The sequence below is a fragment of the Neoarius graeffei genome, chromosome 7 (assembly GCF_027579695.1).
Source record: "Neoarius graeffei isolate fNeoGra1 chromosome 7, fNeoGra1.pri, whole genome shotgun sequence".
Classification (NCBI taxonomy): domain Eukaryota; kingdom Metazoa; phylum Chordata; class Actinopteri; order Siluriformes; family Ariidae; genus Neoarius; species Neoarius graeffei.
Window position 1 is genome coordinate 39,822,154 of NC_083575.1, and position 27,019 is coordinate 39,849,172.

Below are 27,019 nucleotides of genomic sequence, written 5' to 3' on the forward strand. Positions count from 1 at the left end.
TCCTGATATCAAACCACTCCCCTGAATCACTCCTTAGCCCAGGTAAAACATTTCTGATGTTGTGTCTGGTTCAGGAGTGGCTTGACATTAGGAATGCGACAGTTGTAGCCCCTTTCCTGAAGATGTCTGTGTGTGGTGGTTCTTGATGTACTGACACCAGCCTCAGTCCACTCCTTGTGAAGCTCTCCCAAGTTCTTGAATTGACTTTTCTTGACAATCCTCTCAAGGCTGCAGTCATCCCTGTTGCTTGTGCACCTTTTCCAGCCAGCCTTTTCAGCACTGACCTTCTGGGGCTTACTTTAATTGTGGAGGGTGTCTATGATTGTCTTCTGAACAACTAAGTCAGCAGTCTTCCTCATGATTGTGACTGCATGTACTGAACTAGACGGAGATAAACGGTATTTATACTGTTTTACTCAAACTTGAAATGAAATATTCTAGTAGTTTGAGATATTGGGTTTCTGATTTTCATGAGCTATAAGCCATAATCCTTAAAATTAAAACAAAAAAAATAAAAAAAAAGGCTTGACATTTCACTTTACATGAAATGAATATCAAATACATGAAAATTTTCCTTTTTCAATTAAATTAAGAAAACAAATTAACTTTTTCACGATATTCCAATATTTTAAGATGCACTTGTACATTGGAAAGGAGCCTGGCACAACACTTAGCAGTACAGTAGTATAAAACACAAGACTACCTTCGTAAAGAGCAAATACACAACAGTGTGAGAAGAGTGCAAGACAATAAGTTCACAGAACAGTGAATACACAGGACAACAGAAACAGTGCAGTGACAACAGTAAAGTGTTGTGTGGTAAAGTTATTACAACAACGCGCTGTAAACTAATGAGCAATCTAGAAAGCATCCCAGTTGTAGTGGACATGATTGCAAGTCAAGTCAAGCCAAGTGGGGTTTTATTGCCATTTCTCCATCTACACTATTTGGCCAAAAACTATGTGGACACCTGACCATCACACCCATATGTGGTTCTTCCCCAAACTGCTGCCCCAAAGTTTGAAACACACAATTTTATAGGATGCCTCTATATGCTGTAGCATTACAATTTCCCTTCACTGGAACTAAGGGGAGGCGGCATGCTGGTGTAGTGGTTAGCACTGTCGCCTCACAGCAAGAAGGTCCGGGTTCGAGCCCCGTGGCCGGCGAGGGCCTTTCTGTGTGGAGTTTGTATGTTCTCCCCGTGTCCACGTGGGTTTCCTCTGGGTGCTCCGGTTTCCCCCACAGTCCAAAGACATGCAGGTTAGGTTAACTGGTGACTCTAAATTGACCATAGGTGTGAATGTGAGTGTGAATGGTTGTCTGTGTCTATGTGTCAGTCCTGTGATGACCTGGCAACTTGTCCAGGGTGTACTCCACCTTTCGCCCGTAGTCAGCTGGGATAGGCTCCAGCTTGCCTGCGACCCTGCACAGGATAAGCGGCTAGAGATAATGGATGGATGGATAAATCAACTCCAGTCGTTATAAAGCATTGAAAATGCAACAGAACTGCCATATAACCTCATCTCATCTCATTATCTCTAGCTGCTTTATCCTGTTCTACAGGGTCGCAGGCAAGCTGGAGCCTATCCCAGCTGACTACGGGCGAAAGGCGGGGTACACCCTGGACAAGTCGCCAGGTCATCACAGGGCTGACACACAGACACAGGCAACCATTCACACTCACATTCACACCTACGGTCAATTTAGAGTCACCAGTTAACCTAACCTGCATGTCTTTGGACTGTGGGGGAAACCGGAGCACCCGGAGGAAACCCACGTGGACACGGGGAGAACATGCAAACTCCGCACAGAAAGGCCCTCGCCGGCCACAGGGCTCGAACCCAGGACCTTCTTGCTGTGAAGCGACAGCGCTAACCACTACACCACCGTGCCGCCCAGCCATATAACCTAAATACAAATAAAAATCCTATCAGAGCAAAACAAGGAATTGAACAATAAAAATCTCAGACAGCACAAGAGGTCACTGGAGCATCCAAAAAAATATATAAATTAGCAAACAGTTAATGTTAAAAATGCTGCATTTGCACAGAGCTGAAAAAAAGCGCCACCACTCTTGACTCCCTTTGCTAAGTATGTAATAGTTGTGCTCGTGTTTTCACACACAAAACACACTCGTTTTAGTGTTTGGCTACTTCTGGTTGGTCAAACTCCTCTACAGGAAGTTCACGTTTGTTGTTATTTGGCTGAATTTCCCTTCTCAAACACTGTCACACTGTTAACGTGACAATGAAAAGGCTCCTCTTGCATTTTAAACATCGGACCGAATAAAATTGCATTTTGAAATAAAAACAATCGATCAATCAATCAATGTGTCTGAACAGAGACGTCCTGACAGCGTGTTATGTTTGGAGTAATTGACCTGGCCAGTGAAAGGAGAACAAGTCATGCTCGTCACAGCAGCTTTAGAAAGCATGAGAGCACCCCCAACTGGACAAACATTAACTCATTCCATAAGCCGGCCTCAACCTCTCTCACACGCATCATAGTGTATTATTCTCCACAGCACATCAGAGTTTTACAAGATTTCATTAGAATATAGCTAAGATATAGTTCAAGGTAGCCTCAAACATAAATCACCACATGCTTTGAACAACAAACAAATATAATGCTTTTTTTTTCCACTCCGGGTTAAAGCACAGAGGTTGCGTGTGAGGTATGGGTGGTCTTTCGGAGGCCTCAGGTAAAAGAGATGCAATTAGGACGCTAACATGATCAATTAACCAGCTCTCCAAATCTACAGTAATTAGCTTCTCCATTGTGCAATAGTTGTAAAAAGCCACTTGGCAAAGCAGCAGAAAAGCATCATCAGTATTGTTTTGGGAGAATGTAGGAGTGTGCATTCACGAGGAGCACCGTGTGTGTGTTTGTGTGGTATGAGAGTTTGACAATGTGTGTGCGCGCGTGTCTGTGTGTGTGGAAGAGATGAGGGTTGATGGGTGTTGAGCGTTGGCAGCTTTTTGACTACCACACTTTCAGGAACATAGTGGTTGGAATAAAACAATAGTCTGTTTGTTTTCTATTGTTTAGATCCAGTATCTGAAAATGTAACGCATGCCTAAAACTTGAGAACGCGCACGCACGCAAACAAAAAGACCCACACGAACCTACAGTACATTTTTTACACGCATTCAGACTCAAGTAACGCCCTGTCTGAGGCTTACCTTTTCAGACACACACATGCACTTAAAAAGCTCAGTGGGAAGGCAAGGCATCATCTGGCCACTGGACCAGCAACACATCAATCCCCCATAATCCTCTGGGCTGGATGGATGGAGAGGAGCTGGAGAAAGCACCAGGAACACCCCTCCTTTCCATCGCACCCCCCCATGCATAAAAAGAAAAAAAAAAAAAAAAGCCCTCCCCTTTTGCTCTTCTCTGATTGGGTCATTTCTACTCAATACAATTTGTGAAGCATGAACCCCTGGGTTGGGACTAATAAATGACTTCTCCTTATTGCAGCAGATTACTTCCCATCACGGCTCTGGCAAGACAATGAGAAAGGAACCAACCTGGTGGAAAAAAAGGAGGGCCGCTTGGCTTAAGACTGCCTGCTCTACGGGTGACGGCGCAGATAGACAGAGCTGCTGCGGTCGGACTAAAATTCCCTGGACCTTTCACACTCGTCTGCACTCATAAGAGTGATGGCTAGTTGCCAATACATGATTACGCTGTTGCAACAGAGGAGCAATTTCCTTAAAGTCAGCCCTCTGCTGGCTCACTTTCGACTTAGGACTTGTCAGATGATTCTATCAGAGGATGGACAGATGAGACTACAATGACTGGAGAGAAACATAGGTCTTTTAGAGGGGAAAAAAAAAAAAAGACAGAAGGAAGAGTTCCGGACAAAAAAAAAAAAAAAGCACAAGGGGCTCCTTCCTGTCCTGCAAAGGCAGCAATGTGAAGCAACTTGTCATCCATGTGAAAAAGTGGAGACAAAAGGCCTAGGCTAGCAATCAGCTCTTCTCTTTTCTCCACTCCCCACCCACACACATACACAACCCAGCTCCTTAAGCTGGCTCTTCTTCTCCATAGATGCAGAGGTGTCATATTCCTCCCAAACATTCCTACTCCTTTTTGCTTTAAATGACTGCCGTTTTGTCGCCGGATCAGGGCCTCTCTAATAAACTTGGGTGGGGTGGGTGGCAGTGGTGCTGGTTTCGGTGTGAGGGAGGGGATCTTCAGAACTCAATGACTGGACGTAATTACTTCTCTCCTTTTCTTCACTCCTTTTCTCTCAGGAAGCTCTCCCCAGGAGTCGAGCAGGCCCCCGGCTTTCGGGATGGATAGCCAAACACAAAGGCTAGACCAAGCCGCGCCTCTGCCCACTGACGGGAGGTAGGATTGAGGGGGTTGGAGGGGGACTTGGGACCCCTTAGATCAGCTGTATTGAAGATAAGGGGTGACTCAGCACTAGTCAGAAAACCTGCTATGACCTTACAGAGCAGTGAAAATAGCTACTAGACTCAGAGTATGGCGAGAGACAAAAGCAAAACAACGATGATGTACGAGGTCAGTGAAAAGAAACAAACATTCTAACCACTAAATTGCAAATTTGCAGCAAACTAACCTGATTGGTCAATTTGGGAATACTTTTTGTCAGTAAATACTTGACTTGGCTATTGCACAAGCTCATCTCATCTCATTACCTCTAGCCGCTTTATCCTGTCCTACAGGGTCGCAGGCAAGCTGGAGCCTATCCCAGCTGACTACGGGCGAAAGGCGGGGTACACCCTGGACAAGTCGCCAGGTCATCACAGGGCTGACACAGACACAGACAACCATTCACACTCACATTCACACCTACGGTCAATTTAGAGTCACCAGTTAACATAACCTGCATGTCTTTGGACTGTGGGGGAAACCGGAGCACCCGGAGGAAACCCACGCGGAGACAGGAAGAACATGCAAACTCCGCACAGAAAGGCCCTCGCCGGCCACTGGGCTCGAACCCGGACCTTCTTGCTGTGAGGCGACAGCGCTAACCACTACACCACCGTGCCGCCCCCGCTATTGCACAATATATACAAATAAATGTTAAGCTGGGTAGCATATCTTTGGACTGAAGAATTAACCTGATCTTTCACAATTCACGATCATTTAAACCCTATAAACCTGGTTTCTGTGTAGTTACTGAAGAAGTTAGTGAATATGGTGCCTTGCAGCCCACTTGAACATCCATCCATCCATTATCTGTAACCGATTATCCTGTGCAGGGTCGCGGACAAGCTGGAACTTATCCCAGATGACTATGGGCGAGAGGCAGGGTACACCTTCGACAAGTCACCAGCTCATCACAGGGCTGACACATTCCCACTCACACCTACGGTCAATTTAGAGTCACCAGTTAGCCTAACCTGCATGTCTTTGGACTGTGGGGGAAACCGGAGCACCCGGAGGGAACCCACGCGGACACGGGGAGAACATGCAAACTCCACACAGAAAGGCCCTCGCCGGCCCCGGGGCTCGAACCCAGGACCTTCTTGCTGTGAGGCGACAGCGCTAACCACTACACCACCGTGCCACCCATCTACATAGTTTTCAAAATTAATTATAAACAACAATGTCTAAAAGTTATGATTGCAGAATTATTTACCTCTTAAACTAGTTTTGGTGGAACCAGTTGCCATCAAAAGTTATTGCGTTGTGCCATATCTTTCCATTTTTAAAATAACAAATAATAATGGTCCAAGTTCAAACTACATTCATCTAAATATGTGCTTTTTGATGGCAAATTATTGCACCAGAACTAATTTAGGAGATTCACAGCAATAGGACTGAATGCTTCAGCAATCACAACTCCCCCTCCTCCCCATTTTGATTTTGCAAACTTGATAGATTTTTCCCCTTGCTTTATATCATGGGCTATTTTGTGTCCATTTCAGTTCCAGGTTATAACATAATACTACAAAATGCGGAAAAATCTTAGGGGGTGAACACTTTTGCAAACCTCGGTGAGATAAATAGCTGAATAACATGCTACATCCACACGACAACGGCAACGAGATTTTTTTTTTTAAATATCTCGTCCACATGGGCAACGGATCAGTAAAATATCAGGTTCATATGGCAACGCAACGCTTGCTGAAAACGATGCAATACACATGCCACACCTCTACGTACGCTGTAAGACGGTCCCATCGGAGACACCAGAACAATAGAAGTAGACGCATGCGCATAAACCCCTTCTTCTGTAGCATCAGCCACAAAGTTTTGATTATTAATCAGTAGCGTAAAACGAAAGACGTGGCAAGAGGAATGAATGGGGGTAGATGGAAGCCAGTACGCCAACATTCTGAGATCCTCCAGAATTCTTTAATGGTCCGGAATAAATTGAATGCTACACGTTGATGGATTACTTTGTTCTTCTACGCCCTTTTTGAGGAATGTATTGTCAGACTTAAACCAACATCTGAAGAGGTGAGATTGCTCCTTTTTTTGTCCTATTTTTGCTGGCGGGATTGTTTTTGTTTTTGGAAAGCGCACGGGCGGTGCTTGGTTTGGTACTGCTTCCGTAGTGTTTGGACTAAAGACTCTGCCCTAAGGGCTATTCTCTCACTCTCTCTCTCTCACTTTGCACCATTACACAATAAATATTCACAGTGAAAATATTTTGTAAGTGCATTTCATGAACCAAGTTATAGGATTTGTTGACAACTCGCATCGAGTTCGTTACACTTCTACCCGGCGTGAAGCACTGACAGTCATGTGGTTGTGACGTCATCGTAAACAAATCCGTTCTACTCATCCAGACGACTTCGCAACAGTGCCGTCACCAGATTTTTCCACCCTGGAACCCGTTCTCAAAAGATTTCGTTTTGGGGCACCCAAAACGCCGGTGCCGTGTGGACGCCAGGCTGAAACGATAAACAATTTTATCAGATCCACCCGAATCCGTTGCCGTATGGACAGGGCTTAAGACTTTCAGGGCTTAAAGGAGTCCTCAGTATTATGACAATGTGGTGAGAGATGGCAGGTGCTTGACACCATAAGTAAGACATTGAGAATAATACATTTACTATCATCGTCATCACCCAGGACAAAATGCATGCTTACAGTACAGTCTCCAGCAGAATCCACTGGAAAAATATCAGACATGAGCTCTGATACTCCACCACTGTAATTTGTTCTGTTCTACATCCTGGCTGTGTTTTATTAGTTAAGCAAAGGATTTAAATTGAGGACGCAGGTGGGCCTAAATCAGCACCACAACATACTAACACAGCAACTCTTCCCAGAGCTCTATCAGATAAACACACCTGACCGAGGCAATGATTTCTTCAGTAGGGGGTAAAGTAGCAATTCAGGGTTTTTTTCAGTAGGTGATAGCAGACTCATTCTCTTAGCGTTTGAGATGATTATCTTTTGTCTGCAGGCTATATGGTGTTAACTGATTGTTACTGATTTTCGAGTGCCGTGTACACCCACCTTGACACCTCGCAAGGTGACACACCATCAATAAACATTACGTGTGCTAATTACTGCATAAAAACACACCGTGGCTGTGGAAGTTTATTCATTTGCACACTCACGCACCCAAAAGTGAGGCAGTATTTCACAGAATGCTTGGGAAATAACTAGCCAATTATCTCTGCGATTCTTTCTCTCCAACACACACACACACCTCCCCGGTGTCAGGTTTTGGAGTGCTGCCCAATCTCTAAGTGAGAGGTAGCCATTTACAAGCTTCATTCTCCGCCAAGACACTAATCAGATAAATGATCTATTTGTTTTAAAACATCATCAACTACATTAAGGCTGCAGGCGAACTTGCATGGTTGCCAGGCAGCTACTGGGGTGGCAGAGCTGGGGTGGGGGTGGCAGTGTTTGCCCTCCAATAGGGTGGCACTGAGATGCACTCTGATGGATGCAGAGTAACGAGAGACAAATTAACTACAGAGTGTTAATCACTTATTCCTCTAATGGAAGCACACACACACACACACACACACACACAGGCCTCAAGGCACATACACTTGCCCTTTAAAACCATTGTAGGACATCACTTCCCTGTCAATGTGCTAATCTAGTTTTCAATTAGGGTGATTCAAGGCTGACTTTCAATTTCACCTGAGGAACAGTTCAAAGTTTGTTTGGTTTTTTTTTTCCACCATATGTACCAGTCAAAAAAGTTTGTACACCCCTGCTCATTTGTAGGTTTTTCTGTATTTTGACCATTTTCTACACTGTACAACAATATTGAAGACATCAACACTATGAAATAACACATGGAACATGCATGGAATTGTGTGGTAAATAAAAAATGTTAAACATGTTTCATATTTTAGATTCTTCAAAGTAGCCACCGTTGACCTTGATGACGCTTTGCACACTATTAACATTATCTTAACCAGCTTCATGAGGTCGTCACCTGGAATGCTTTTCAATTAACAGTTGCCTCGTCAAAAGTTAATTAGTGCAATTTCTTACCTTCTTAAATGTATCTGAGATAATCAAACAGTAAATAATAATAATACAGTAAATAGCCTTATTCCACAACTGCAGTTATCCATATTATGTCAAGAACCGCTGAACTAAGTAAAGAGAAATGACGTCCATCATTACTTTAAGACATGAAGTGACTTTTAATTAACAAAAATAAAGAAAACCATGGAATTAGAAGATGTGCCCAAACTTGTCTGGTACTGTACATACTATTTCCTTCTTCACTGTCAAACTTGACTTTGACCCCAGCTTCCAAATAGGCTGGGATATGCAAAGAAATGAATTTCACTGTGCTGTAAAGTACAGTAACAGAAAAAATTAAAGCCGCTAGCGGCCTTGACGGGCCCTCGCACATGTGGTTCCGCAACCCAGGACATCCTGCCACCCAACAAAACAGTCACATATTCATCAAATGTTCAAAGGTGATGTGCATGTTGCAAATGCCATGACTGCTTGACGGACGAGAGATAGACAGACGAAGACTGTGTGTGTGTGTGTGTGTGTGTGTGTGTGTGTGTGTGTGTGTGTGTGTTTCTGTGGTGTGAAAATGTACATTTATATATGTACAAAACTATACATGCGTCTCCTCCTTATCTCTATCTCACGCTGTAATCTTAAGTCATCTTAGCTTTCCTGTGTCTGCAGTGTGTGTGTGTACGGTACGTACATGCAGAGTTTTCATATGTCTGCAACAAAATGCACAATGATGGCAGGTCACTAATATATAGATTTAGGCACTGCCTGAAAGCCGAGCTCCCATCTGTTTCTGGGTTGTAGAATTTTCATAGCCAGTCTCTTTTGTTTTATTTCTTTACTGGCTAGCACTGGCCACTAGGCAGTGTGTATGACTGGTAATTACTAACACTGGCCACTAGGCGGTGTGTATGACTGGTAATTACTAACACTGGCCACTAGGCGGTGTGTATGACTGGTAATTACTAACACTGGCCACTAGGCGGTGTGTATGACTGGTAATCACCAACACTGACCACTAGGTGGTGTGTCTCATCTCATCTCTATCTCTAGCCGCTTTATCCTTCTACAGGGTCGCACTGGTAATCACTAAACAGTGGCCACTAGGCGGTGTGTATGACTGGTAATTACTAACACTGACCACTAGGCGGTGTGTATGACTGGTGGTACACTTATATGGACAAACCACAAAAAAAAAAAAAAATCGACTCAATGGGTTTACCATTTTTTCTTAGGTATGGTGCTCCGCTGGAGCTCCGCTGTTATTGTGTGTGTGTGTGTGTGTGTGTGTGTGTGTGTGTTTGTTTGTTTGTCAGAGGGAGAGTGAGTGTGTGTGTGTGAGAGAGTGTGCTCACAGATGTTGCGTGTGCATGTGAGTGCATACTTGAGAGTGTGTGTGTATGCATAAATATGCATATGACTGTGTATGAGTGTGCACAGAATTGTATATATGTTATATCATCAGACTCATGATATCCAATATTTTGTAAAGTTTCAGATCAATCCATCAATGAATTGAACATTTTTTCCCCATTTCCTGCTTGGCCAGATGGTGGCGCTGTGCTAGGCATCTGAATTACACATGTGAATATCATCACAATCATAATACACAATATTTTGTAAAGTGTCAGATCAATCAGTTAAGGCATTGCCAATTTCCGGCACATTTCCTGCTTGGCCAGGTGGTGGCGCTATAACAGGCAGGCCCATTGGGCGTCAGGTTATCATATCTATTGAAGTAAGAAGTGTCCGACCATACAGTCAATGCACTGTGGCTTTCTGACACGTTTCCTGTTTATGCGGCAAGATATTAAAATCATAAGGCCATTTCAACATATTACAAGAGATCAAAAATCCCTTCGCAATTTAATATCAGCGACATCTTGGCATCACGTATAACGAATTTCACATGAATCTCATGAACCGTCTCGGAGGAGCATGTTAAAATTCATCATGTGTCAAAACACACATATTCAAAACCCTATTCTTTCCTTGGCCAGTTGGTGGCGCTATACCAGACAGGCCCATAACGGCTAAAGACTATCAGAATCAGAATCATATTACAAGATATCAAGTTCAACATTCAGCAATATCTTGGCATATTATATGTTGTAACAGGGCTTTTCAAAGTGTGGGGCGCGCCTCCCCTAGGGGGCGCCAGAGTTCTTCAGGGGGGTGCAACGTGAGGAAAAATAAACCAGAATAAGTTACTATTGCGGACATTTAGCGAACTTCAGCTAGCCTTTGCCAGAGACAAAATGGATCGATTTTTAGTACCTAAAGCTACAGTGAGTGAGGAGACAGAGTCTGGGCCAAGCAAAAAAAGAAGGAAGTATGACCACGATTATTTAAAGTCTGGATTTTCATGGACTGGATCTGAAGATGCTCCACTGCCACAGTGTGTTGTCTGCCAAGAGGTGCTAGCTAACGATGCTATGAGATGTTTAAAATGTGTAAAACAAGATGTTTTAAAAAAGCACAGATGTTTAAAATGTGTAAAAGAAAAAAATAAAAATGTGTACAACAGCCATTTTTTTAAATACGAATGGAACATTAAGTATAGCAACAACAAAAATTGTAAGGGGGGGCGCTGTTGTTTATTTGCTCTCTGGGGGGGGGGGGGGGGGGGGGGGGGGGGGCTAACTCTCCCACACTTTGAAAACCCCTGTTATAATATTTCAACATAAAACAACATATCAAAAAGCCCTTAGCAATTCAACTTCAGCAATATCTTGGCATCATGTTTGCCAAGTTTGACATGACCTTGATGAACCGTCCAGGAGGAGTACATTAAAAATGACCATGTGTAATTTCACTCCAAATGGCCTTATGAGGGCGGCACGGTGGTGTAGTGGTTAGCGCTGTCGCCTCACAGCAAGAAGGTCCTGGGTTCGAGCCCCGGGGCCGGCGAGGGCCTTTCTGTGCGGGGTTTGCATGTTCTCCCCATGTCCGCGTGGGTTTCCTCCGGGTGCTCCGGTTTCCCCCACAGTCCAAAGACATGCAGGTTAGGTTAACTGGTGACTCTAAATTGAGCGTAGGTGTGAATGTGAGTGTGAATGGTTGTCTGTGTCTATGTGTCAGCCCTGTGATGACCTGGCGACTTGTCCAGGGTGTACCCCGCCTTTCACCCGTAGTCAGCTGGGATAGGCTCCAGCTTGCCTGCGACCCTGTAGAAGGATAAAGCGGCTAGAGATAATGAGATGAGATGGCCTTATGACATCATTCCAAAGTTCTACCCATTCATTTCAATGGGAAATGGAAAAAGGGGCGCTATGAAGTCCCTGGGCCACGCCCGGGGCCAAAAGTCTGTGGCTGAGTAGCGGTGACGATGACTGATGTGTGTATCAAATTTCATGACTTTTTGTGCATGGGAAATGCCTCAAATAAGGCCAAACACGACAGAAAAATAAGAAGAATCCTTCGAAAAACAATAGGGTCTTCGCACCGAACGGTGCTCGGGCCCTAATTAAGTGAACCCTTTGAAAATCACCTGTGTTTATATACAAATCTGTCTTAAAATATGGTCTGATCTTCATTGAAGTTACAATACTGAACAAACACAATCTGCTTCAACTAATGACACACAAATTATTGCTTTGTTCTTATCCATACTGAATATATCATTCAAACATTCACAGTGGATGTTGGAAAAAGTATATGAACCCCTAGGCTAATGACTTCAAACGCTAATTGGAGTCAGCAAACCTGGAGTCCAATCACCGAAACAAGTTTGGAGATGTGGGTTCGAGCTACTTTGATACTCAAACGTTAGGAGTTTGCGATTCACAAGAACCATCTGCTGATGTGAACCATGCCTCATAAAAGAGAGATCTTAGAAGACCTTAGATCAAGAATTGCTGATCTGCTTAAAGCTGAAAAAGGTTACAAAGCAATCCGAGTTAGTTTAGATATTCGTCAGTCCACAGTAAGACAAATGAGATGATTTAGTACTGTGACTTACAGGGTCAAAAAGTTACATACGCCTACTTAGATTATTAATTCAGTGGGGCTGAAACTTTCAAAACGTCTTTTAACTTGCCAAGGCCAAAGCCTCTTAACTTCCTGATAGGTTTACACAACTCAGGAATGTCTCTTGGAGCCATTTCTAAACAACTGCAGATTCCAAGATCATCAATTCAAACAACTGTATGTAAGTACAAGTTATTGGGAGGTGTAGCCACTTTGCTGGAAGAAGACCCAAACTGTCACCCTCAGTTGAGAGGAAATTTGGTTTGGACAGTTAGGAACAACCCAGGATCCACCAAGGAACAGGCCTGCAATGAACCAGAAGCTGTTGGAACACTGGCTACAGTCAATTGACTTTTACATCACCATGTACCGAGAGGCTGCTGTCCAAGAAAGAATCCCCTGCTTTAAAATTGACACCTTCAAGCTCAACTAATGTTTGAAGCTGACCACATGGATGGAAAAAAAAGCCTTCTGGAGGAAGGTTTTATCGTCAGATGAGACAAGGATTGAGCTGTTTGGCCACAATGACAAGGAACACTGCACCAATTATTAAGCATGGTGGTGGTAGCATCATGCTCTGAGGCTGTTTTGCTGCCAATGGAACTGGTGCATTGCACAAAGTGGATAGAATAATGAACCTCGGAATTCTTTAGCATAACCTCAAAGCATCAGCTAGACAGTTCAAACATGGACACAACTGGATGATTCAACAAGACAGTGACCCCAAATCTATTGAAAATATATGGACTGTGCTTAAAAGTAGGGTCTGCCCCAGGAAACACACACATTTAACTGAAATCTACCAATTCTGCCAAGACGAGTGGTCAAATGTTCACAAATAACCAAAAAATCTGCCAAAAGCATCTGGTCAAGATGAAACATGCTAACGTCCAGGTCAGATGGCAGAAAGACGCATACTGTGACCTGCGATCGGTCGGATGACGACGGATCGCAGGTGGACGCAGGCGTTTTGCATCAAACCCTTCGTTGTGGTCAGATGTATTGCAAGACAGAGTTTTTAAGCTGTTATGACAGGAAGCAAAACACAGCTAGACGCAGTGCACAGAAAACCTTTAAAAAATATAAGGCCATAAGACTGTTCACAGATTGTTGTAAACTATTTGCAGGTGCAGTCCGCGTCTACCTGCGATGCATTGCAGCCATCTCTAAAAACTTGTCTTCCCCGCGTCAGCCTGCATCTAGCTGCCACTACCTGCTTCAACCTGCGACTGGTTGCTCAAGCGTTGCACGACCGCCTGCCTCTACATGTGTCAACCTGCTATTTGCACCGATTGGAAGCGAATTGCAGCTGAAATGCGAACAGATCGTGATCTACTTCAGTCAACCTGCCTCTACTAAAGACTCTCTACAACACCCTGCCATTATCTGCGTCATCGTGCGTCGACGCAAGGGCAGTCTTGCGTTTACCTGCGATTTAGTTTTCAGCAAATAGCTGAAAACTAGTTGCAGCCTGCCGTCTGACCTGGGCATAAGGGACATTTAACCAAATATTAGTTGTGTTGTAAATACATTTTTGACCCTGCATGCATCATTTTGACCTTGTGCTGATTTCAGAAAACCCCAGATAAAATAAAACATTTGCACCAAATTCTTGGAGCTTTTTTTCCTATTAAAGATATATGCTGTTTCAATCATTCCACCCCAGAAAAAGACCAGTTCAAAGAAATCACTGAAAGGCCAATATCGCCGTGATGTTCATGTCCATGTACAGTGGCATGCAAAAGTTTGGGCACCCTTACTGAAAATGTCTGTGACTGTGAATAGTTAAGTGAGAAGAAGATGAACTGATCACCAAAAGGCATAAAGGTAAAGACGACACATTTCAGCATTTTCTGCAAGATGCGTATTATTTTTGTTTTGTACAATTGGAGAGTGAATAAAGAAAAGGAACACCATACGAAAGTTTGGGCACCCCAATACATTTGAGTTCTCAGGTAACTTTTACCAAGGTTCCAGACCTTAATTAGCTTATTGAGCTGTGGCTTGTTCAAATTCTTCATTAGGAAAGGTCAGATGATGCAGATTTCAAAGCTGTATAAATTCTCTGACTCCTCAAACTTGTCCCTAAAATCAACAGCCATGGGCTCCTCTAAGCAATTCCCTCGCATTCTGAATAATAAAATAATTGATGCTCACAAAGCAGGAGAAGGCTACAAGAACGTAGCAAAGTGTTTTCAGGTAGCTGTTTCCTCAGATTGTAATGTTATCAAGAAATGGCAGTTAACAGAAACAGTGGAGATCAAGGTGAGGTCTGGAAGATGAAGAAAACTTTCTGAAAGAACTGCTCATTGGATTGCTAGAAAGGCAAATAAAAACCCTGTTTGACTGCAAAAGACCTTCAGAAAGATTTAGCAGACCCTGGAGTGGTGGAGCACTGTTGTGCTATGCAGCGACACCTGAACAAATATGACCTTCATGGGAGAGTCATCAGAAGAAAACCTTTCCTGCGTCCTAGCCACAAGATTCAGCGTCTGAAGTTTGCAAATGAACATCTAAATAAGCCTGATGCATTTTGGAAACAAGTCCTGTGGACTGATGAATAAATACCAGCAAATTCTGGAAGCAAACATCATACCATCTGTAAAAAAGTTGAAGTTAAAAAGAGGATGGGTCCTACAATAAGACGATGATCCAAAACACACCTCAAAATCTACAATGGAATACCTCAAGAGGCACAAGCTGAAGGTTTTGCCCTGGCCCTCACAGTCCCCTGACCTAAACATCATTGAAAATCTATGGATAGATCTCAAAAGAGCAATGCATGCAAGACAGCCCAAGAAACATGTAGAACTGGAAACCTTTTGCAAGGACGAGTGTGTGAAAATCCCCCAGGTAAGAACTGAAAGATTATTAGCCGGCTACAAAAAGTGTTTACAAGCTGTGATACTTGCCAAAGCGGGTGTTACCAGGTACTAACCATGCAGGATGCCCTTTTCCTTTTTTGTCATTTTAAAAATGTAAAAGATGAAAATAAAAAATTGTTTTTGCTTAAAATATAAAGTGAATGAGTCATCTTTAACTTTATGCCTTTTGGAGATCATTTCATCTTCAACTTGCTTAACTGCTCACAGTAACAGCAATTTTGACCAGGGGTGCCCAAACTTTTGCATACCACTGTATATAAACCTCTGACAAACTCTATATGTGACAAAGGCTTCTTCTACAATAACTTACTTTTAAATTCTCTTCATTGTGCAATTTATGTAAATTATTTAAATGTTGTGTGTATGGATGTATGTATTGGCTCTATCTTTTGTTAACTGTGCTGCTGCCTGTCTTGGCCAGGACACTCTTGTAAAAGAGATTTTTAATCTCAAGGAGTCTTTCTTGGTTAAATAAAAAATAAATAACAGCTACACTTTTGTTAAGTAAGAAAAAAAAAAAAGGAAAATAAATAAATTAAAACACATTCACTCTATTGTCCAGAGATTGTAAGTTTGAATCCCGGCACAGTCATATGTGGCGAGGAGTCCAAAAGAGCAAAATTGTTTGTGCTGTCTAGGTGGGAGGGATGACATAATCTCTCTCCCTATCAATCACAGCAACACTAGCCAATCATGGGTTATCTGTGAGCTCGTGACGTGGAAGAGAGGAGAAAGAACTTTTCTTCAAATGTGTTATTCCGACCCATGATGCAGCATGAGCAGCAGTTCGCAGCTTCACACATCTCAGAACATCATACATACATGCATATTCAATTTTTGTAACCTTTAGAAGGTCCATTCCTTAAATTGGCAACATTTGATACAGTGACAAAACCTTGTGCAAAAAAAAAAAAAAAAAAGGTTGGTTGAAATCTACAAAATTTGGAGAAAGTGCAAGGAAGAGCAGTAAAATTCAATAATCACCCAATTATAGACCAATATTTCTTCCTCACCTTCTCCAGCCCTTGCCCGGCCCCTCTCTAATTCTTGACTAGAAGGGATCTTTGTGAGAGAGGAAAGAGTGTGACCTGGTTGCTGAAGTATATCTGTAATTACCAGGGCATTAGAGCCACACACAAAGCCTCTGTAAAGTCTCATTTTGTTATTTCATTTTCATAAAAAAAAAAAAACTCTCAACACCGTTGCAGCGGTGCCATAGCTGGTAATTGTGGTTCACCTTTTGTTCACTTTATAAAGCCAGTGGAAAAATCCTTCATATAATATGTTCATATTAACTTGCAAAATTCACTGTAATATAAATGGTGTGCTCAGTGATTAAGGCTCTGTGCCAGACACTGGAAGGCTGCAAGTTCAAATCTTAGTACTGCCTCAGAGCAAAGCCCTTAACCCTCAAATTCTTGACTGTATGCTTGGGCTGGATTTATAAATAACAATGTAAATAGCAATGACCCTGCACCTTTGCACTCTAGAATGGCTGACTCCTTTGAGCCACTCTCATTGCTTACGACGAAACAAGGTTCATTGCATTTGGACTATAAACCCTCTGAACACAATGAGGTCTATAGAGATCTTGCAGTCACATGACCGGAAAGTACACAACCCCTATCTTGTCGGTCAAAAACACCGCTGAATACTGCTGCACTCGTGTACAGAATGGATCAATTTCAACGGGGAGAACATGCAAACTCCGCACAGAAAGGCCCTCGCCGGCCCCGGGGCTCAAACCCAGGACCTTCTTGCTGTGAGGCGACAGCGCTAACCACTACACCACTGTGCCGCCCCCAGACAGATATCGTTCCATAATTTTAAATAAATAAATAATTTAAAAAAAAATCAAATCGCATTAGGGGTCTAAATCTGCATAATTGTGCAAATCAAGGAAAGAAGAGACAAGTATGAGACAAGCAATGACCACAGAAGGTACACATACGGTATGCCTGTATACACCTCCCAAATGAGAAAATTTACCAACTGTGCCACTGCTCTTCGGGCCTCAGACCATAGAAGTGATTTGTTGCGTCCTGGAACCTGTTTGGAGTAAAGGGTGCTATCAACCTAAAGAGAAAACGCTACACTCCTGTGCATGCACTGTGAGACACACACACACACACAGAGCCCAAAATAATCTAACAGAGAAATAAAATATGACATGGTGTGCTGTTACAGGATCAAAGACGGGATGGTGTGGTATGTCACATGACACAAAGCAGACCCCGACGTCGATTAGGCTCCTATAACAGCACATTCTGAAGTGTTTTATTCCACCATTTAGTGTATACCACAGCAATTTGCCAATGAACACATTTTATTGATTAAAAGAATGGCACTTTTTACCCGTTTGTAGTTACATGTGATGCTGTGAAAGTTAATTCCTCTCATCACTTATGTTATAGCAGCTATAAAGAGCCATTCCCTTGAAATGAATAAGACAATAAATGATGCAGCTTGTTACTGAGAACCGACAAAGTGCACAGTGCACACACTCTTCTCTATCTTCAAAACATTCCCATATCAAAAAAATTAAATTACAGATTATTATAAAGCACCCAGATTCTTTACACAAGTGTTAAATTAGTGTTAAATCTCCTTTAACCTTCACTGTAGCAACAATTATACATTACTCTCTGTGACAAATGTATTTTCCCCCATGGAGCCTCCAACATACAAGTCTGTGTGCTGTACGACAGAAATAATAACGTTTTAGGATAAGTACATTAATATAAACCTCCAAAGCCTTTCAATAATTTACTAACATGAAAAAATATATAGTAGTGAGATTTAAAAAGTATTCATACCCCTTGCAATTGTAACACTGGCTTCGATCTCATTCCACACATTACCTTGTCAGCTCGCACTATTTGTTGATAGTTCACAAGGATAGATAGCCTTCTCTTTCTGAGGTCTATCAGTATGGTGGGGACTGTCTAGAGAACAAATCACAATGTCAAAGGAGCACTGAAAAGATGTCGGGGATCTAATCACAAAGAAGCACATCTGTAGAATGATGCAAGGCCATCTCAAATGCACTGGACACTGAAGGCGCTTTGAGAAGCTCAAATCAGTTAATCATAAAACAGTGGAGAAAATATGAAACTACAGGTCACACTGCCTAGATCAGGTATAAACCGAGATAACTAACTAGAAGCGGATGTGTTTGAATGGCTACTGTTTCACTAAGTGTCCCTCCAACTGATTTACAGATGTTATTAACGGAGACTGAAGGCAAGGTTCATGGATCAATAATACTAAGACCTCAGACCAAAAGCAAAGATGTGTGGACAATGAAGGAAAAAGGCCTGTTGAAAGACTCTACAATGAAGCGACAGAAGGTCATGTAGTCTGAATAGAGAAAACTGGAATGTTTTGAACTGAAATATAAGCAACATGTGTAATGTGAATCTACGCACATCAGCCAGGTAACACCATCCTCATTGTAAAACATGGTGGTGGTAGCATCATGTTATAAGGATGCATTTCAGTAGCAACATATATGTCGAACTGATGGGAAATGACAGGTGACCATTACAGAGAAATCTTGCATAAAAATCAACTCCCTTCTGCGAGAAAGCTTAAATTGGGAAAGAAGTGGTTTCAAATAAAGGCTGGCATACATATGTGGCCCAGTCAGAGCGCTGATTTTAAGCCTTGAAGAATTCAAAGAAGGTGAAGTATTTAAAAATAATAATAAATAATAAATTCCAGCACACTATCCAAAAAGACTACTGGCTGTAATAACTGTCCTGTTCTTACACCAGGGGTACTCAATAGGCAGACTTCGGTCCACGTCCGAACCCAAACACAATTTAATCCAGACCATGAACTAAATCTGCATGATAATTTCATTGATATCCAAGTGGGTTTTAATAGCACACACCGAATAAATAAATAAATAAATAAATAAAATCTATAGATACATATACGTATATATTCATATTCTGTGCACCTCACTTTTCTTCTGCTGTCTGTCAGGTCCAATCACAGCAGCTGTAACAGCATCTCCATGACAACGTTTCACTCAAGTCACATAGCTACTCAAGTTATCATCCAGTCATTTGCCAAATAAGCTTGGTGCGCAGACGTAAACGTTTGTACCATTTTTTTATTTTAGCTTTCAGCTGCATTTGTTCATACAGAAAGAGCAAAAACGGCATGCTCACAATTACGTAACAGCAAGAAGAGAAAAGCTGATTGTGAAAACCGGGCATTTAAGACTGAGTGAACTGAAAAATAAATAATTTTTCAGACTTATGGGACTCTTAGTTCTGTTCTTGGTGCGGCTTTGTTTGATTGACTTTCATTTCGCTGGACCTTCGACTGAATGGAAATTTGGTAAGTGGAACCCTAAGACTTACACTTGAGTACCTGTACTATACCTTTCTAAAGGTCCTAAGTATTGGTAATAAGTAATAACTTCATGAATACTTCATGTTAAGTACATATCAGTTTTCTTTTCTTTTTTGGTCTTTACTGAGAAAACGAGTCTGATTAAATATTTGTTTCAAAGTTCGCAAATTAATACAAATCTCAGGATGTTGAACAGAAAAGTGAGAAGAGAGTGGTTAGATGAGTTGGAGTGGACAGGAAGGCTACAGTAAGTCAAAGAACCACTCTTTACAACCATGCTGAGCTGAAAAGCATCTCAAGAGCACAACAGGTCGAACAAATGGTTACCATTAGATTACAAGAATGGTATTCGGATAGCTAATTATAGTCCCCCCCCCCTTTTTTTTAAAGTAATGTTACAGCCAGGGCGGCACGGTGGTGTAGTGGTTAGCGCTGTCACCTCACAGCAAGAAGGTCCTGGGTTCGAGCCCCGTGGCCGGCGAGGGCCTTTCTGTGTGGAGTTTGCATGTTCTCCCCGTGTCCGCGTGGGTTTCCTCCGGGTGCTCCAGTTTCCCCCACAGTCCAAAGACATGCAGGTTAGGTTAACTGGTGACTCTAAATTGACCGTAGGTGTGAATGTGAGTGTGAATGGTTGTCTGTGTCTATGTGTCAGCCCTGTGATGACCTGGCGACTTGTCCAGGGTGTACCCCGCCTCTCGCCCATAGTCAGCTGGGATAGGCTCCAGCTTGCCTGCGACCCTGTAGAAGGATAAAGCGGCTACAGATAACGAGATGAGATGTTACAGCCAGACTGAGCTGGTCGGATGTTGTCTCGGTCCAAAAATAAGACACTGATAATTGTGATATTTAACAGTGTGGTGATACAAGAAGAATAACAGAACTGATAAGAAACTAATAATAATGTGCAAAATAGTATGCAAATTTATCTCCACAAAAGCCTAAGCAGACTGTCAGGATAAAAAGATAGCGTACAGGTGCGCTATTGTTCCCAAATGTATGAACAATGTAAACGCATTCTCAGTGGTCTTTAAGGACCGATTATCTTCCTCAAATGAGCTTTCCAGGAAGACAGGTCATGTCGAGATCATTTAGTTCAAGAAATAAAAGACATATCCCCACCGATAGGGTTTTGTACTCTGAAAGGGATGCTTTTGTATGAGGCTACAGCTTATTTCAGTGGCTCAGTTGCGCCTCGATGCAAACTGAACAAACGTGTGAAAGCATGTTTGTTTCCATCTCTGTGTGGTGTTGTTATTCTGGTTCCTGGAATAAAGATGAGCATGTTTGACGTCTGACATTTGTGTGAACTGAAGCTGAAATGAAGGTGATACAAACTGCAAAGCATGAACAGATCCATATCTGTATCTGCAGGGATGGGACAGGAGTGGCTTATGAAGGGGGAGGCAGACCTTCACTGCGTTTGAGGAGATGAGTTGCACTAATTGATGTCTCCTTGTCTCCTCAATCATATGTCCTTCAGCCCGTGACCCGGAAATCGATCAACATGAACCACATTTAAAGACGCATCACTTCTCGAAATGCACCGAGAGTAATTGAGAAGAGAGGAAACAGGAAGCTCTTAGATCAAAAACACACAGATGTAGTGTCTGACATTAGCGTTTGGCATAAATTCCCCATCCTTCCCAGTAAATAATACGATAATAAGGACCACTAATAAATAAAAAAAATCATATTAATTAAATAAAATGAGATCGTTTGCAAAATGCAAATACAGTAAATTATAGTAGACTTTCGTAAAGAATATAGGCTCAGCATGATGTAGACACGCAATAGCATTTTCATTTTTGTTTGTTCAGTGTGTAATCGCACACATTCATTATCCCCTGTACCACAGTGTCATTAATAAATGACGATGCATTAAGAGTAATGATTCAGTGAACAGGGGCGACTCATTAGGCAAATTCGTTTGCTCTTGATTCCTCCTGTGTTTGTTTCCTTTCGTTGCATCTTCAAAGGTTAGAGCTAAGAGGCAAGGAATGAAAATGAAGAGGCACAATTCAAGAAATGAGAAGCACTAACGTTTTCCGCAACAAAATATGTACATTATGAGTAGCACGCTGTGTGAGCACAATCACTATCAGGTGCGTTAAAATGTAAATAACTTTTCTAGAATTTCACCAAAAACTCATTGAATTTTCAGCATTGTAAGAGAACTCCCTAAAGTATTATTCAGCAAAACCCCAGAATGATAGCACAAATCTAGAATTTTTAACAGAATTTTAGTTCTTAAAATTTAATGTTATTATGGACGTCACGGGTAACATTTACACCCGTGAAAAATCACTTTGAATGCTGTTTTGATCAAATATTCTCTATAATAATTTTTTTTAAAAATGCTAAACTATTATAAACACAGTCTTTTAATGTATCAAAAAATAATTTTGATAAAGCAAGGAGATTCGGAAGAAAATTTGTTTTTTCTTTTGTTTGTTGTGTGCGTCACGCTACCAAAATCTAACTAACCCCTTCACGAACAATTCCAACTTTCATGGACTTGTAGCGCGAATAAACCTTTCAAAAAAATATATAATACTTCTCACCCAGTAAATTAGAATCCTGGTGATTTATATCCTCGTAGCTTCAGTAGATCTAGAGATTTAGTCGATTTAGTAAATCCCAAACGCTGTGAAACACGCCAGCCATCTATGGTGAGAAGTGCTGCTGTAGTTGAGAAACTCTAATTTCTCCCGCTTCCAACTAACTCCTTGACCCATACCAAAATAACAATGTCATGCTCATCACTTAAGGATGATTTATGCCAAGTTTCACGGAAAAATACAGCGAAATAAACTTGCTAGAAGCATTTTTCAAAATCCAAAACATTATGAAACATTTCTTGTAGGGTTTCAGGTTACAAATTTCGAGAATAGAGAAATTGCGGCACAAAAGTTTGCCACTAAACTCGCGAAAATACTCCATCCTAGCGAGTTTCACAATCGAACTAGGCTACGTTACAGTCCGTGACCACCCAGGAATGCCTAGAAGTGTACCTTCTAGAACATGTGCGATCGAGAAAGACGCCACGTGAAGGTAGTAAAGGTAGTATTTCCACTGTCTTATGATGTTTTTGCTTGTTTTAGCGCGATAAACAATGCATTATGGGTAATCATTAAAATGCTGAGTTCAAGGTTAAAATGGGTAAAAACAACTAATTTATATAGATATTGTAAAAATTGTGCCTAATAGTTATTTCAGTACATGAAATCAAAACCGGGCGGCACGGTGGTGTAGTGGTTAGCGCTGTCGCCTCACAGCAAGAAGGTCCTGGATTCGAGCCCCGGGTCCGGCGAGGGCCTTTCTGTGCGGAGTTTGCATGTTCTCCCCGTGTCCGCGTGGGTTTCCTCCGGGTGCTCCGGTTTCCCCCACAGTCCAAAGACATGCAGGTTAGGTTAACTGGTGACTCTAAATTGACCGTAGGTGTGAATGTGAGTGTGAATGGTTGTCTGTGTCTATGTGTCAGCCCTGTGATGACCTGGCGACTTGTCCAGGTTGTACCTCGCCTTTCGCCCGTAGTCAGCTGGGATAGGCTCCAGCTTGCCTGCGACCCTGTAGAAGGATGAAGCGGCTAGAGATAATGAGATGAGAGATGAGAAATCAAAACCTGAATTTTTAATTTTTTCCCCTATGTTACACCATTGTGCACCTATAGCATGCTACTCATCACGTTCACTTATTACTACTTGCAGTATACTACCTCGCCAACTCCTTGTTCGATAGACAGCTTACAAATCAAGACCCTCCTACTGTTCTGAAAAACCATTACAATTCCAGGAAGTCAGAAGTTTGTTTCGGGTCGTTTTCAGAAACGCTTCTGAAGTAGCAAACAAGTTGTAAGAGTCAGTGCAACATCCAGTGCAGCCTCTCGGCATGTAATCTGCTTCAGAACACTTCAGTGGAGTGTCTCCTTAACACCTCACTCAAACACAGCAAGTCACGACCCCTGACATGACCCAGATACACAGTGGGGTATACCAGTGGGGGGAGAGTAATTAGAAAAGCTTGAAAGTATATTGATTTATAACCAAAGCGCAGGATACAACAACATCTTTCTTCAAAATATGCACTGATTGCTTATTGGCCTTATCTAGTCAGACGCAAAACACGACAGGGGTGCCAGAACTGCCACCTATGTCCACGCTGCTGAGCAAAATGCCTCTCCATAGCTCTTCAGGTCCTTCCAGCATGTTCTGATAACTTCTATTGTGTCCCTCTTGAGCCCTGCAGGAAACAAGAGCACTTAAAGCAACAGCATGGTCAGCTCCTCACAGTCCTGATGAGGCAGATCACACAAAACCATACATTTGTACAGCTAATCCAACATCCAGTCCCTCACAAGACAGAGACGTCGGGGTTAGTCAGTTCTTTAGGCAGGGATTTGGGATGGACGTTAGGTAATAGCGGGCATCCCCTTTCTTTACTGACAATACACCAGGCCAGCTGAGCCGAGGAGATCACGGGGGAGATGTTTGGACCTACCAAGGCGTGAGATCAATTAGGGGTGGCTGAGAGGACCGTTTGAAAGAAAGAGGGATGACCCTGCCTCAAAGTGGGGCAGAGCGCCAAAAGGAGGGGTGACGCTGCCAGCGCTTATTAATCCAACAAGAGAACAAGATTGTTATAGAGACAGAAAGGGAGTCGATGAACCAACGAACTGATAGCGTCTTTCTTTTAACGAAACACAGAAAAGTATGTTCAGCCATATATTTGTCAGAGAGACAAAGAGAGGATTAAGCCTGACTCATCACCACTTCGAATTTCCCTGACAGAGATCTAATTTTGAATTTAAAAAAAACAAAAAAAAAACACTTAGGCAATATACATAAAAACATGACACCATTATCACTTCAATTGTCCATGCTGATATTTTAAATCCTGCTAATTAAAGGAGCATTGTAGATTCATTACATTTTCATTATCTTTAATCAGATATGACAGGCTGTTACACATAAAGGATTTTATAAAACACCATTTGACTACGCTATTGAGTGAAATTCAGACAGGGAAATTTTGTTTTGGTAAAATGCTCCAACAGAGACACGCAAAGTATTCAATTACAATGGGTGAAGCATCATAATGCTTTTAGTAATGCTGTACAGAAATTCAGTACATTGCCTTAATAGTATGGGTGCCACAGATGGCTCAAGAATCCTGCTTGACTAATTGTCTAATTGACAGTTTCACGAAATCCAGCGTCACATTCTGCTCTTATTCCCCCTCACTGACAGAGTAAATTAGATGTCTCTAATTGCTCAATTGTGCCTGCCAGTGGCTCCTTAGAGATCTGCAGCTTGAAGCAGAACCCAAAACCACCATCTGTTTCTCAGCTAATAAAAACTCAACACTCCGATATACAGGACACAAATTATTCCACAGTGCCATAAACTATTTAGTGCCAATACAAAAAAAATATATATATATGTTCAGTGCAGCTCAGTGCAATGCTCATATTCTGTAGCATACTGTAAACAATAATTATTCTATTTCTGTTTCCTACACTACCGTTCAAAAGTTTGGGGTCACTTTGAAATGTCCTTATTTTTGAAAGAAAAGCACTGTTCTTTTCAATGAAGATCACTTTAAACTAATCAGAAATCCACTCTATACATCGCTAATGTGGTAAATGACTATTCTAGCTGCAAATGTCTGGTTTTTGGTGCAATATCTCCATAGGTGTATAGAGGCCCATTTCCAGCAACTCTCACTCCAGTGTTCTAATGGTACAATGTGTTTGCTCATTGCCTCAGAAGGCTAATGGATGATTAGAAAACCCTTGTACAATCATGTTAGCACAGCTGAAAACAGTTGAGCTCTTTAGAGAAGCTATAAAACTGACCTTCCTTTGAGCAGATTGAGTTTCTGGAGCATCACATTTGTGGGGTCGATTAAATGCTCAAAATGGCCAGAAAAATGTCTTGACTATATTTTCTATTCATTTTACAACTTATGGTGGTAAATAAAAGTGTGACTTTTCATGGAAAACACAAAATTGTCTGGGTGACCCCAAACTTTTGAACGGTAGTGTATATGTACTGTATATATTTTCACTTCTTCATCTTTTGATTTCACAACTGCTTCTTTATAATTTAATCTTTATCCTATTTTTGTTTTAAACTTCCCCGAGTTAAATGTCTGCTTTCGTAAATTTGTTAATACAGCAGTCAGTGCACTTGTCTGGTCTGTTTAGTGTGTCACATGTCATACATTCAGTGGTGGCTCAACACTTAAGACTGTTCACAAGGTCAGGGGTTCAAGCCCCAGCACTGCCAAGCTGCCACTGTTGGGGCCTTGAGCAAGACCCTTAACCCTCTCTGTTCCAATGGTGCTGCATCATTTCTGGCTATGCACTTCCTATCGCAACTTCCTAACAAGCTGGGATTTGCAACAAATATAACATATGACAAATAAAGCCTTCTTCTTCTTCACCACCAAGACAAATTTTTTGCATGTGTGAGAAAAGAAGTATTCGAAATTCCCAAATCTTATATACACACTGAAATGTTTACTCACAGACATTTCCGGTGTTGTCAAAGCTGTTGAGCACTTCATCCATTTTGATCGGCCCATGGCTATCTCTAAATAATGTAAAGTCGACAAATGTAAATGATGCATACTGTAAACATGAGCATGGAACACAATCCATAGAAGTGGTCTGTGTTGTAATGACCGTCCATGTCATACCAACCTGATTAAGGCACTGTATTGGGGAAAGCAGGCACTTCTGTACTCAATCCACAGGCCATCAGATGAACCATCGCTCTCCAGTGAAGAAACCTCAGTCCTGGAGAACAGGTTGAAGGAGGAGAACCTGCGAACCGATACTGGCTGAACCTTGACACTGTCGAGCTGCTTCTGTCTCAATACCTGGAAAAAAGAAGAATTGATAGTGTCTAGATAGATAAGTAGATCGTGAATTTATCCAGCCACAACTAAGAGACACTGAATGGTGCAGGCTATCTGCTGGTACCTCGTATGCCGCTTTTCCACTACAAACGCGGCTGAGTTGGGCTGAATTGAGCTGAGTGGGGCTGTTGGAATTGCATTTCGACTACAACTGCGCTGAACCGTGCTGGCTGGAAGTGGGTGGACACATTGGGTGGAGTTAGCGAAAGTGGGTGGACGTCACGTGATGTCGTTAGGCGGCGCAAACAGTGGCATCAGTGAGCTTTTAAGCGGTAGTCTCACGACCCGGATAGTAAACAATAAACATGGAGGACATGGAGTCGTTAGTGTTGCTGGTCTTGGTGCTGTGGCTTGTTGTCACCGACAACGCCAACAGATACTGGCAAGAGCGTATAGATGAGGCGAGGCGCATAAGGCTTCAGAAATTCTCGTAATTCGTA

At 42.2% G+C, this 27,019-nt stretch overlaps 1 protein-coding gene across 2 annotated transcripts in view; it reads right to left on the reverse strand.

Annotated features, from left to right (window-relative positions):
• camkmt (calmodulin-lysine N-methyltransferase) overlaps nt 1–27,019 on the reverse strand; it is a 246,140-nt gene that overhangs the window by 213,154 nt on the left and 5,967 nt on the right. For both annotated transcript variants that reach the window (XR_009655047.1, XM_060925612.1), the window contains exons 2-3: nt 26,362–26,540; nt 26,187–26,251 (exon numbers count right to left, since the gene is read on the reverse strand). Coding sequence is in view for 1 of the 2 variants with exons in the window: in XM_060925612.1 (XP_060781595.1) it covers nt 26,187–26,251; nt 26,362–26,540 (244 nt within the window). In the remaining variant the exon portion in view is untranslated. The remainder of the gene's footprint in view (nt 1–26,186; nt 26,252–26,361; nt 26,541–27,019) is intronic.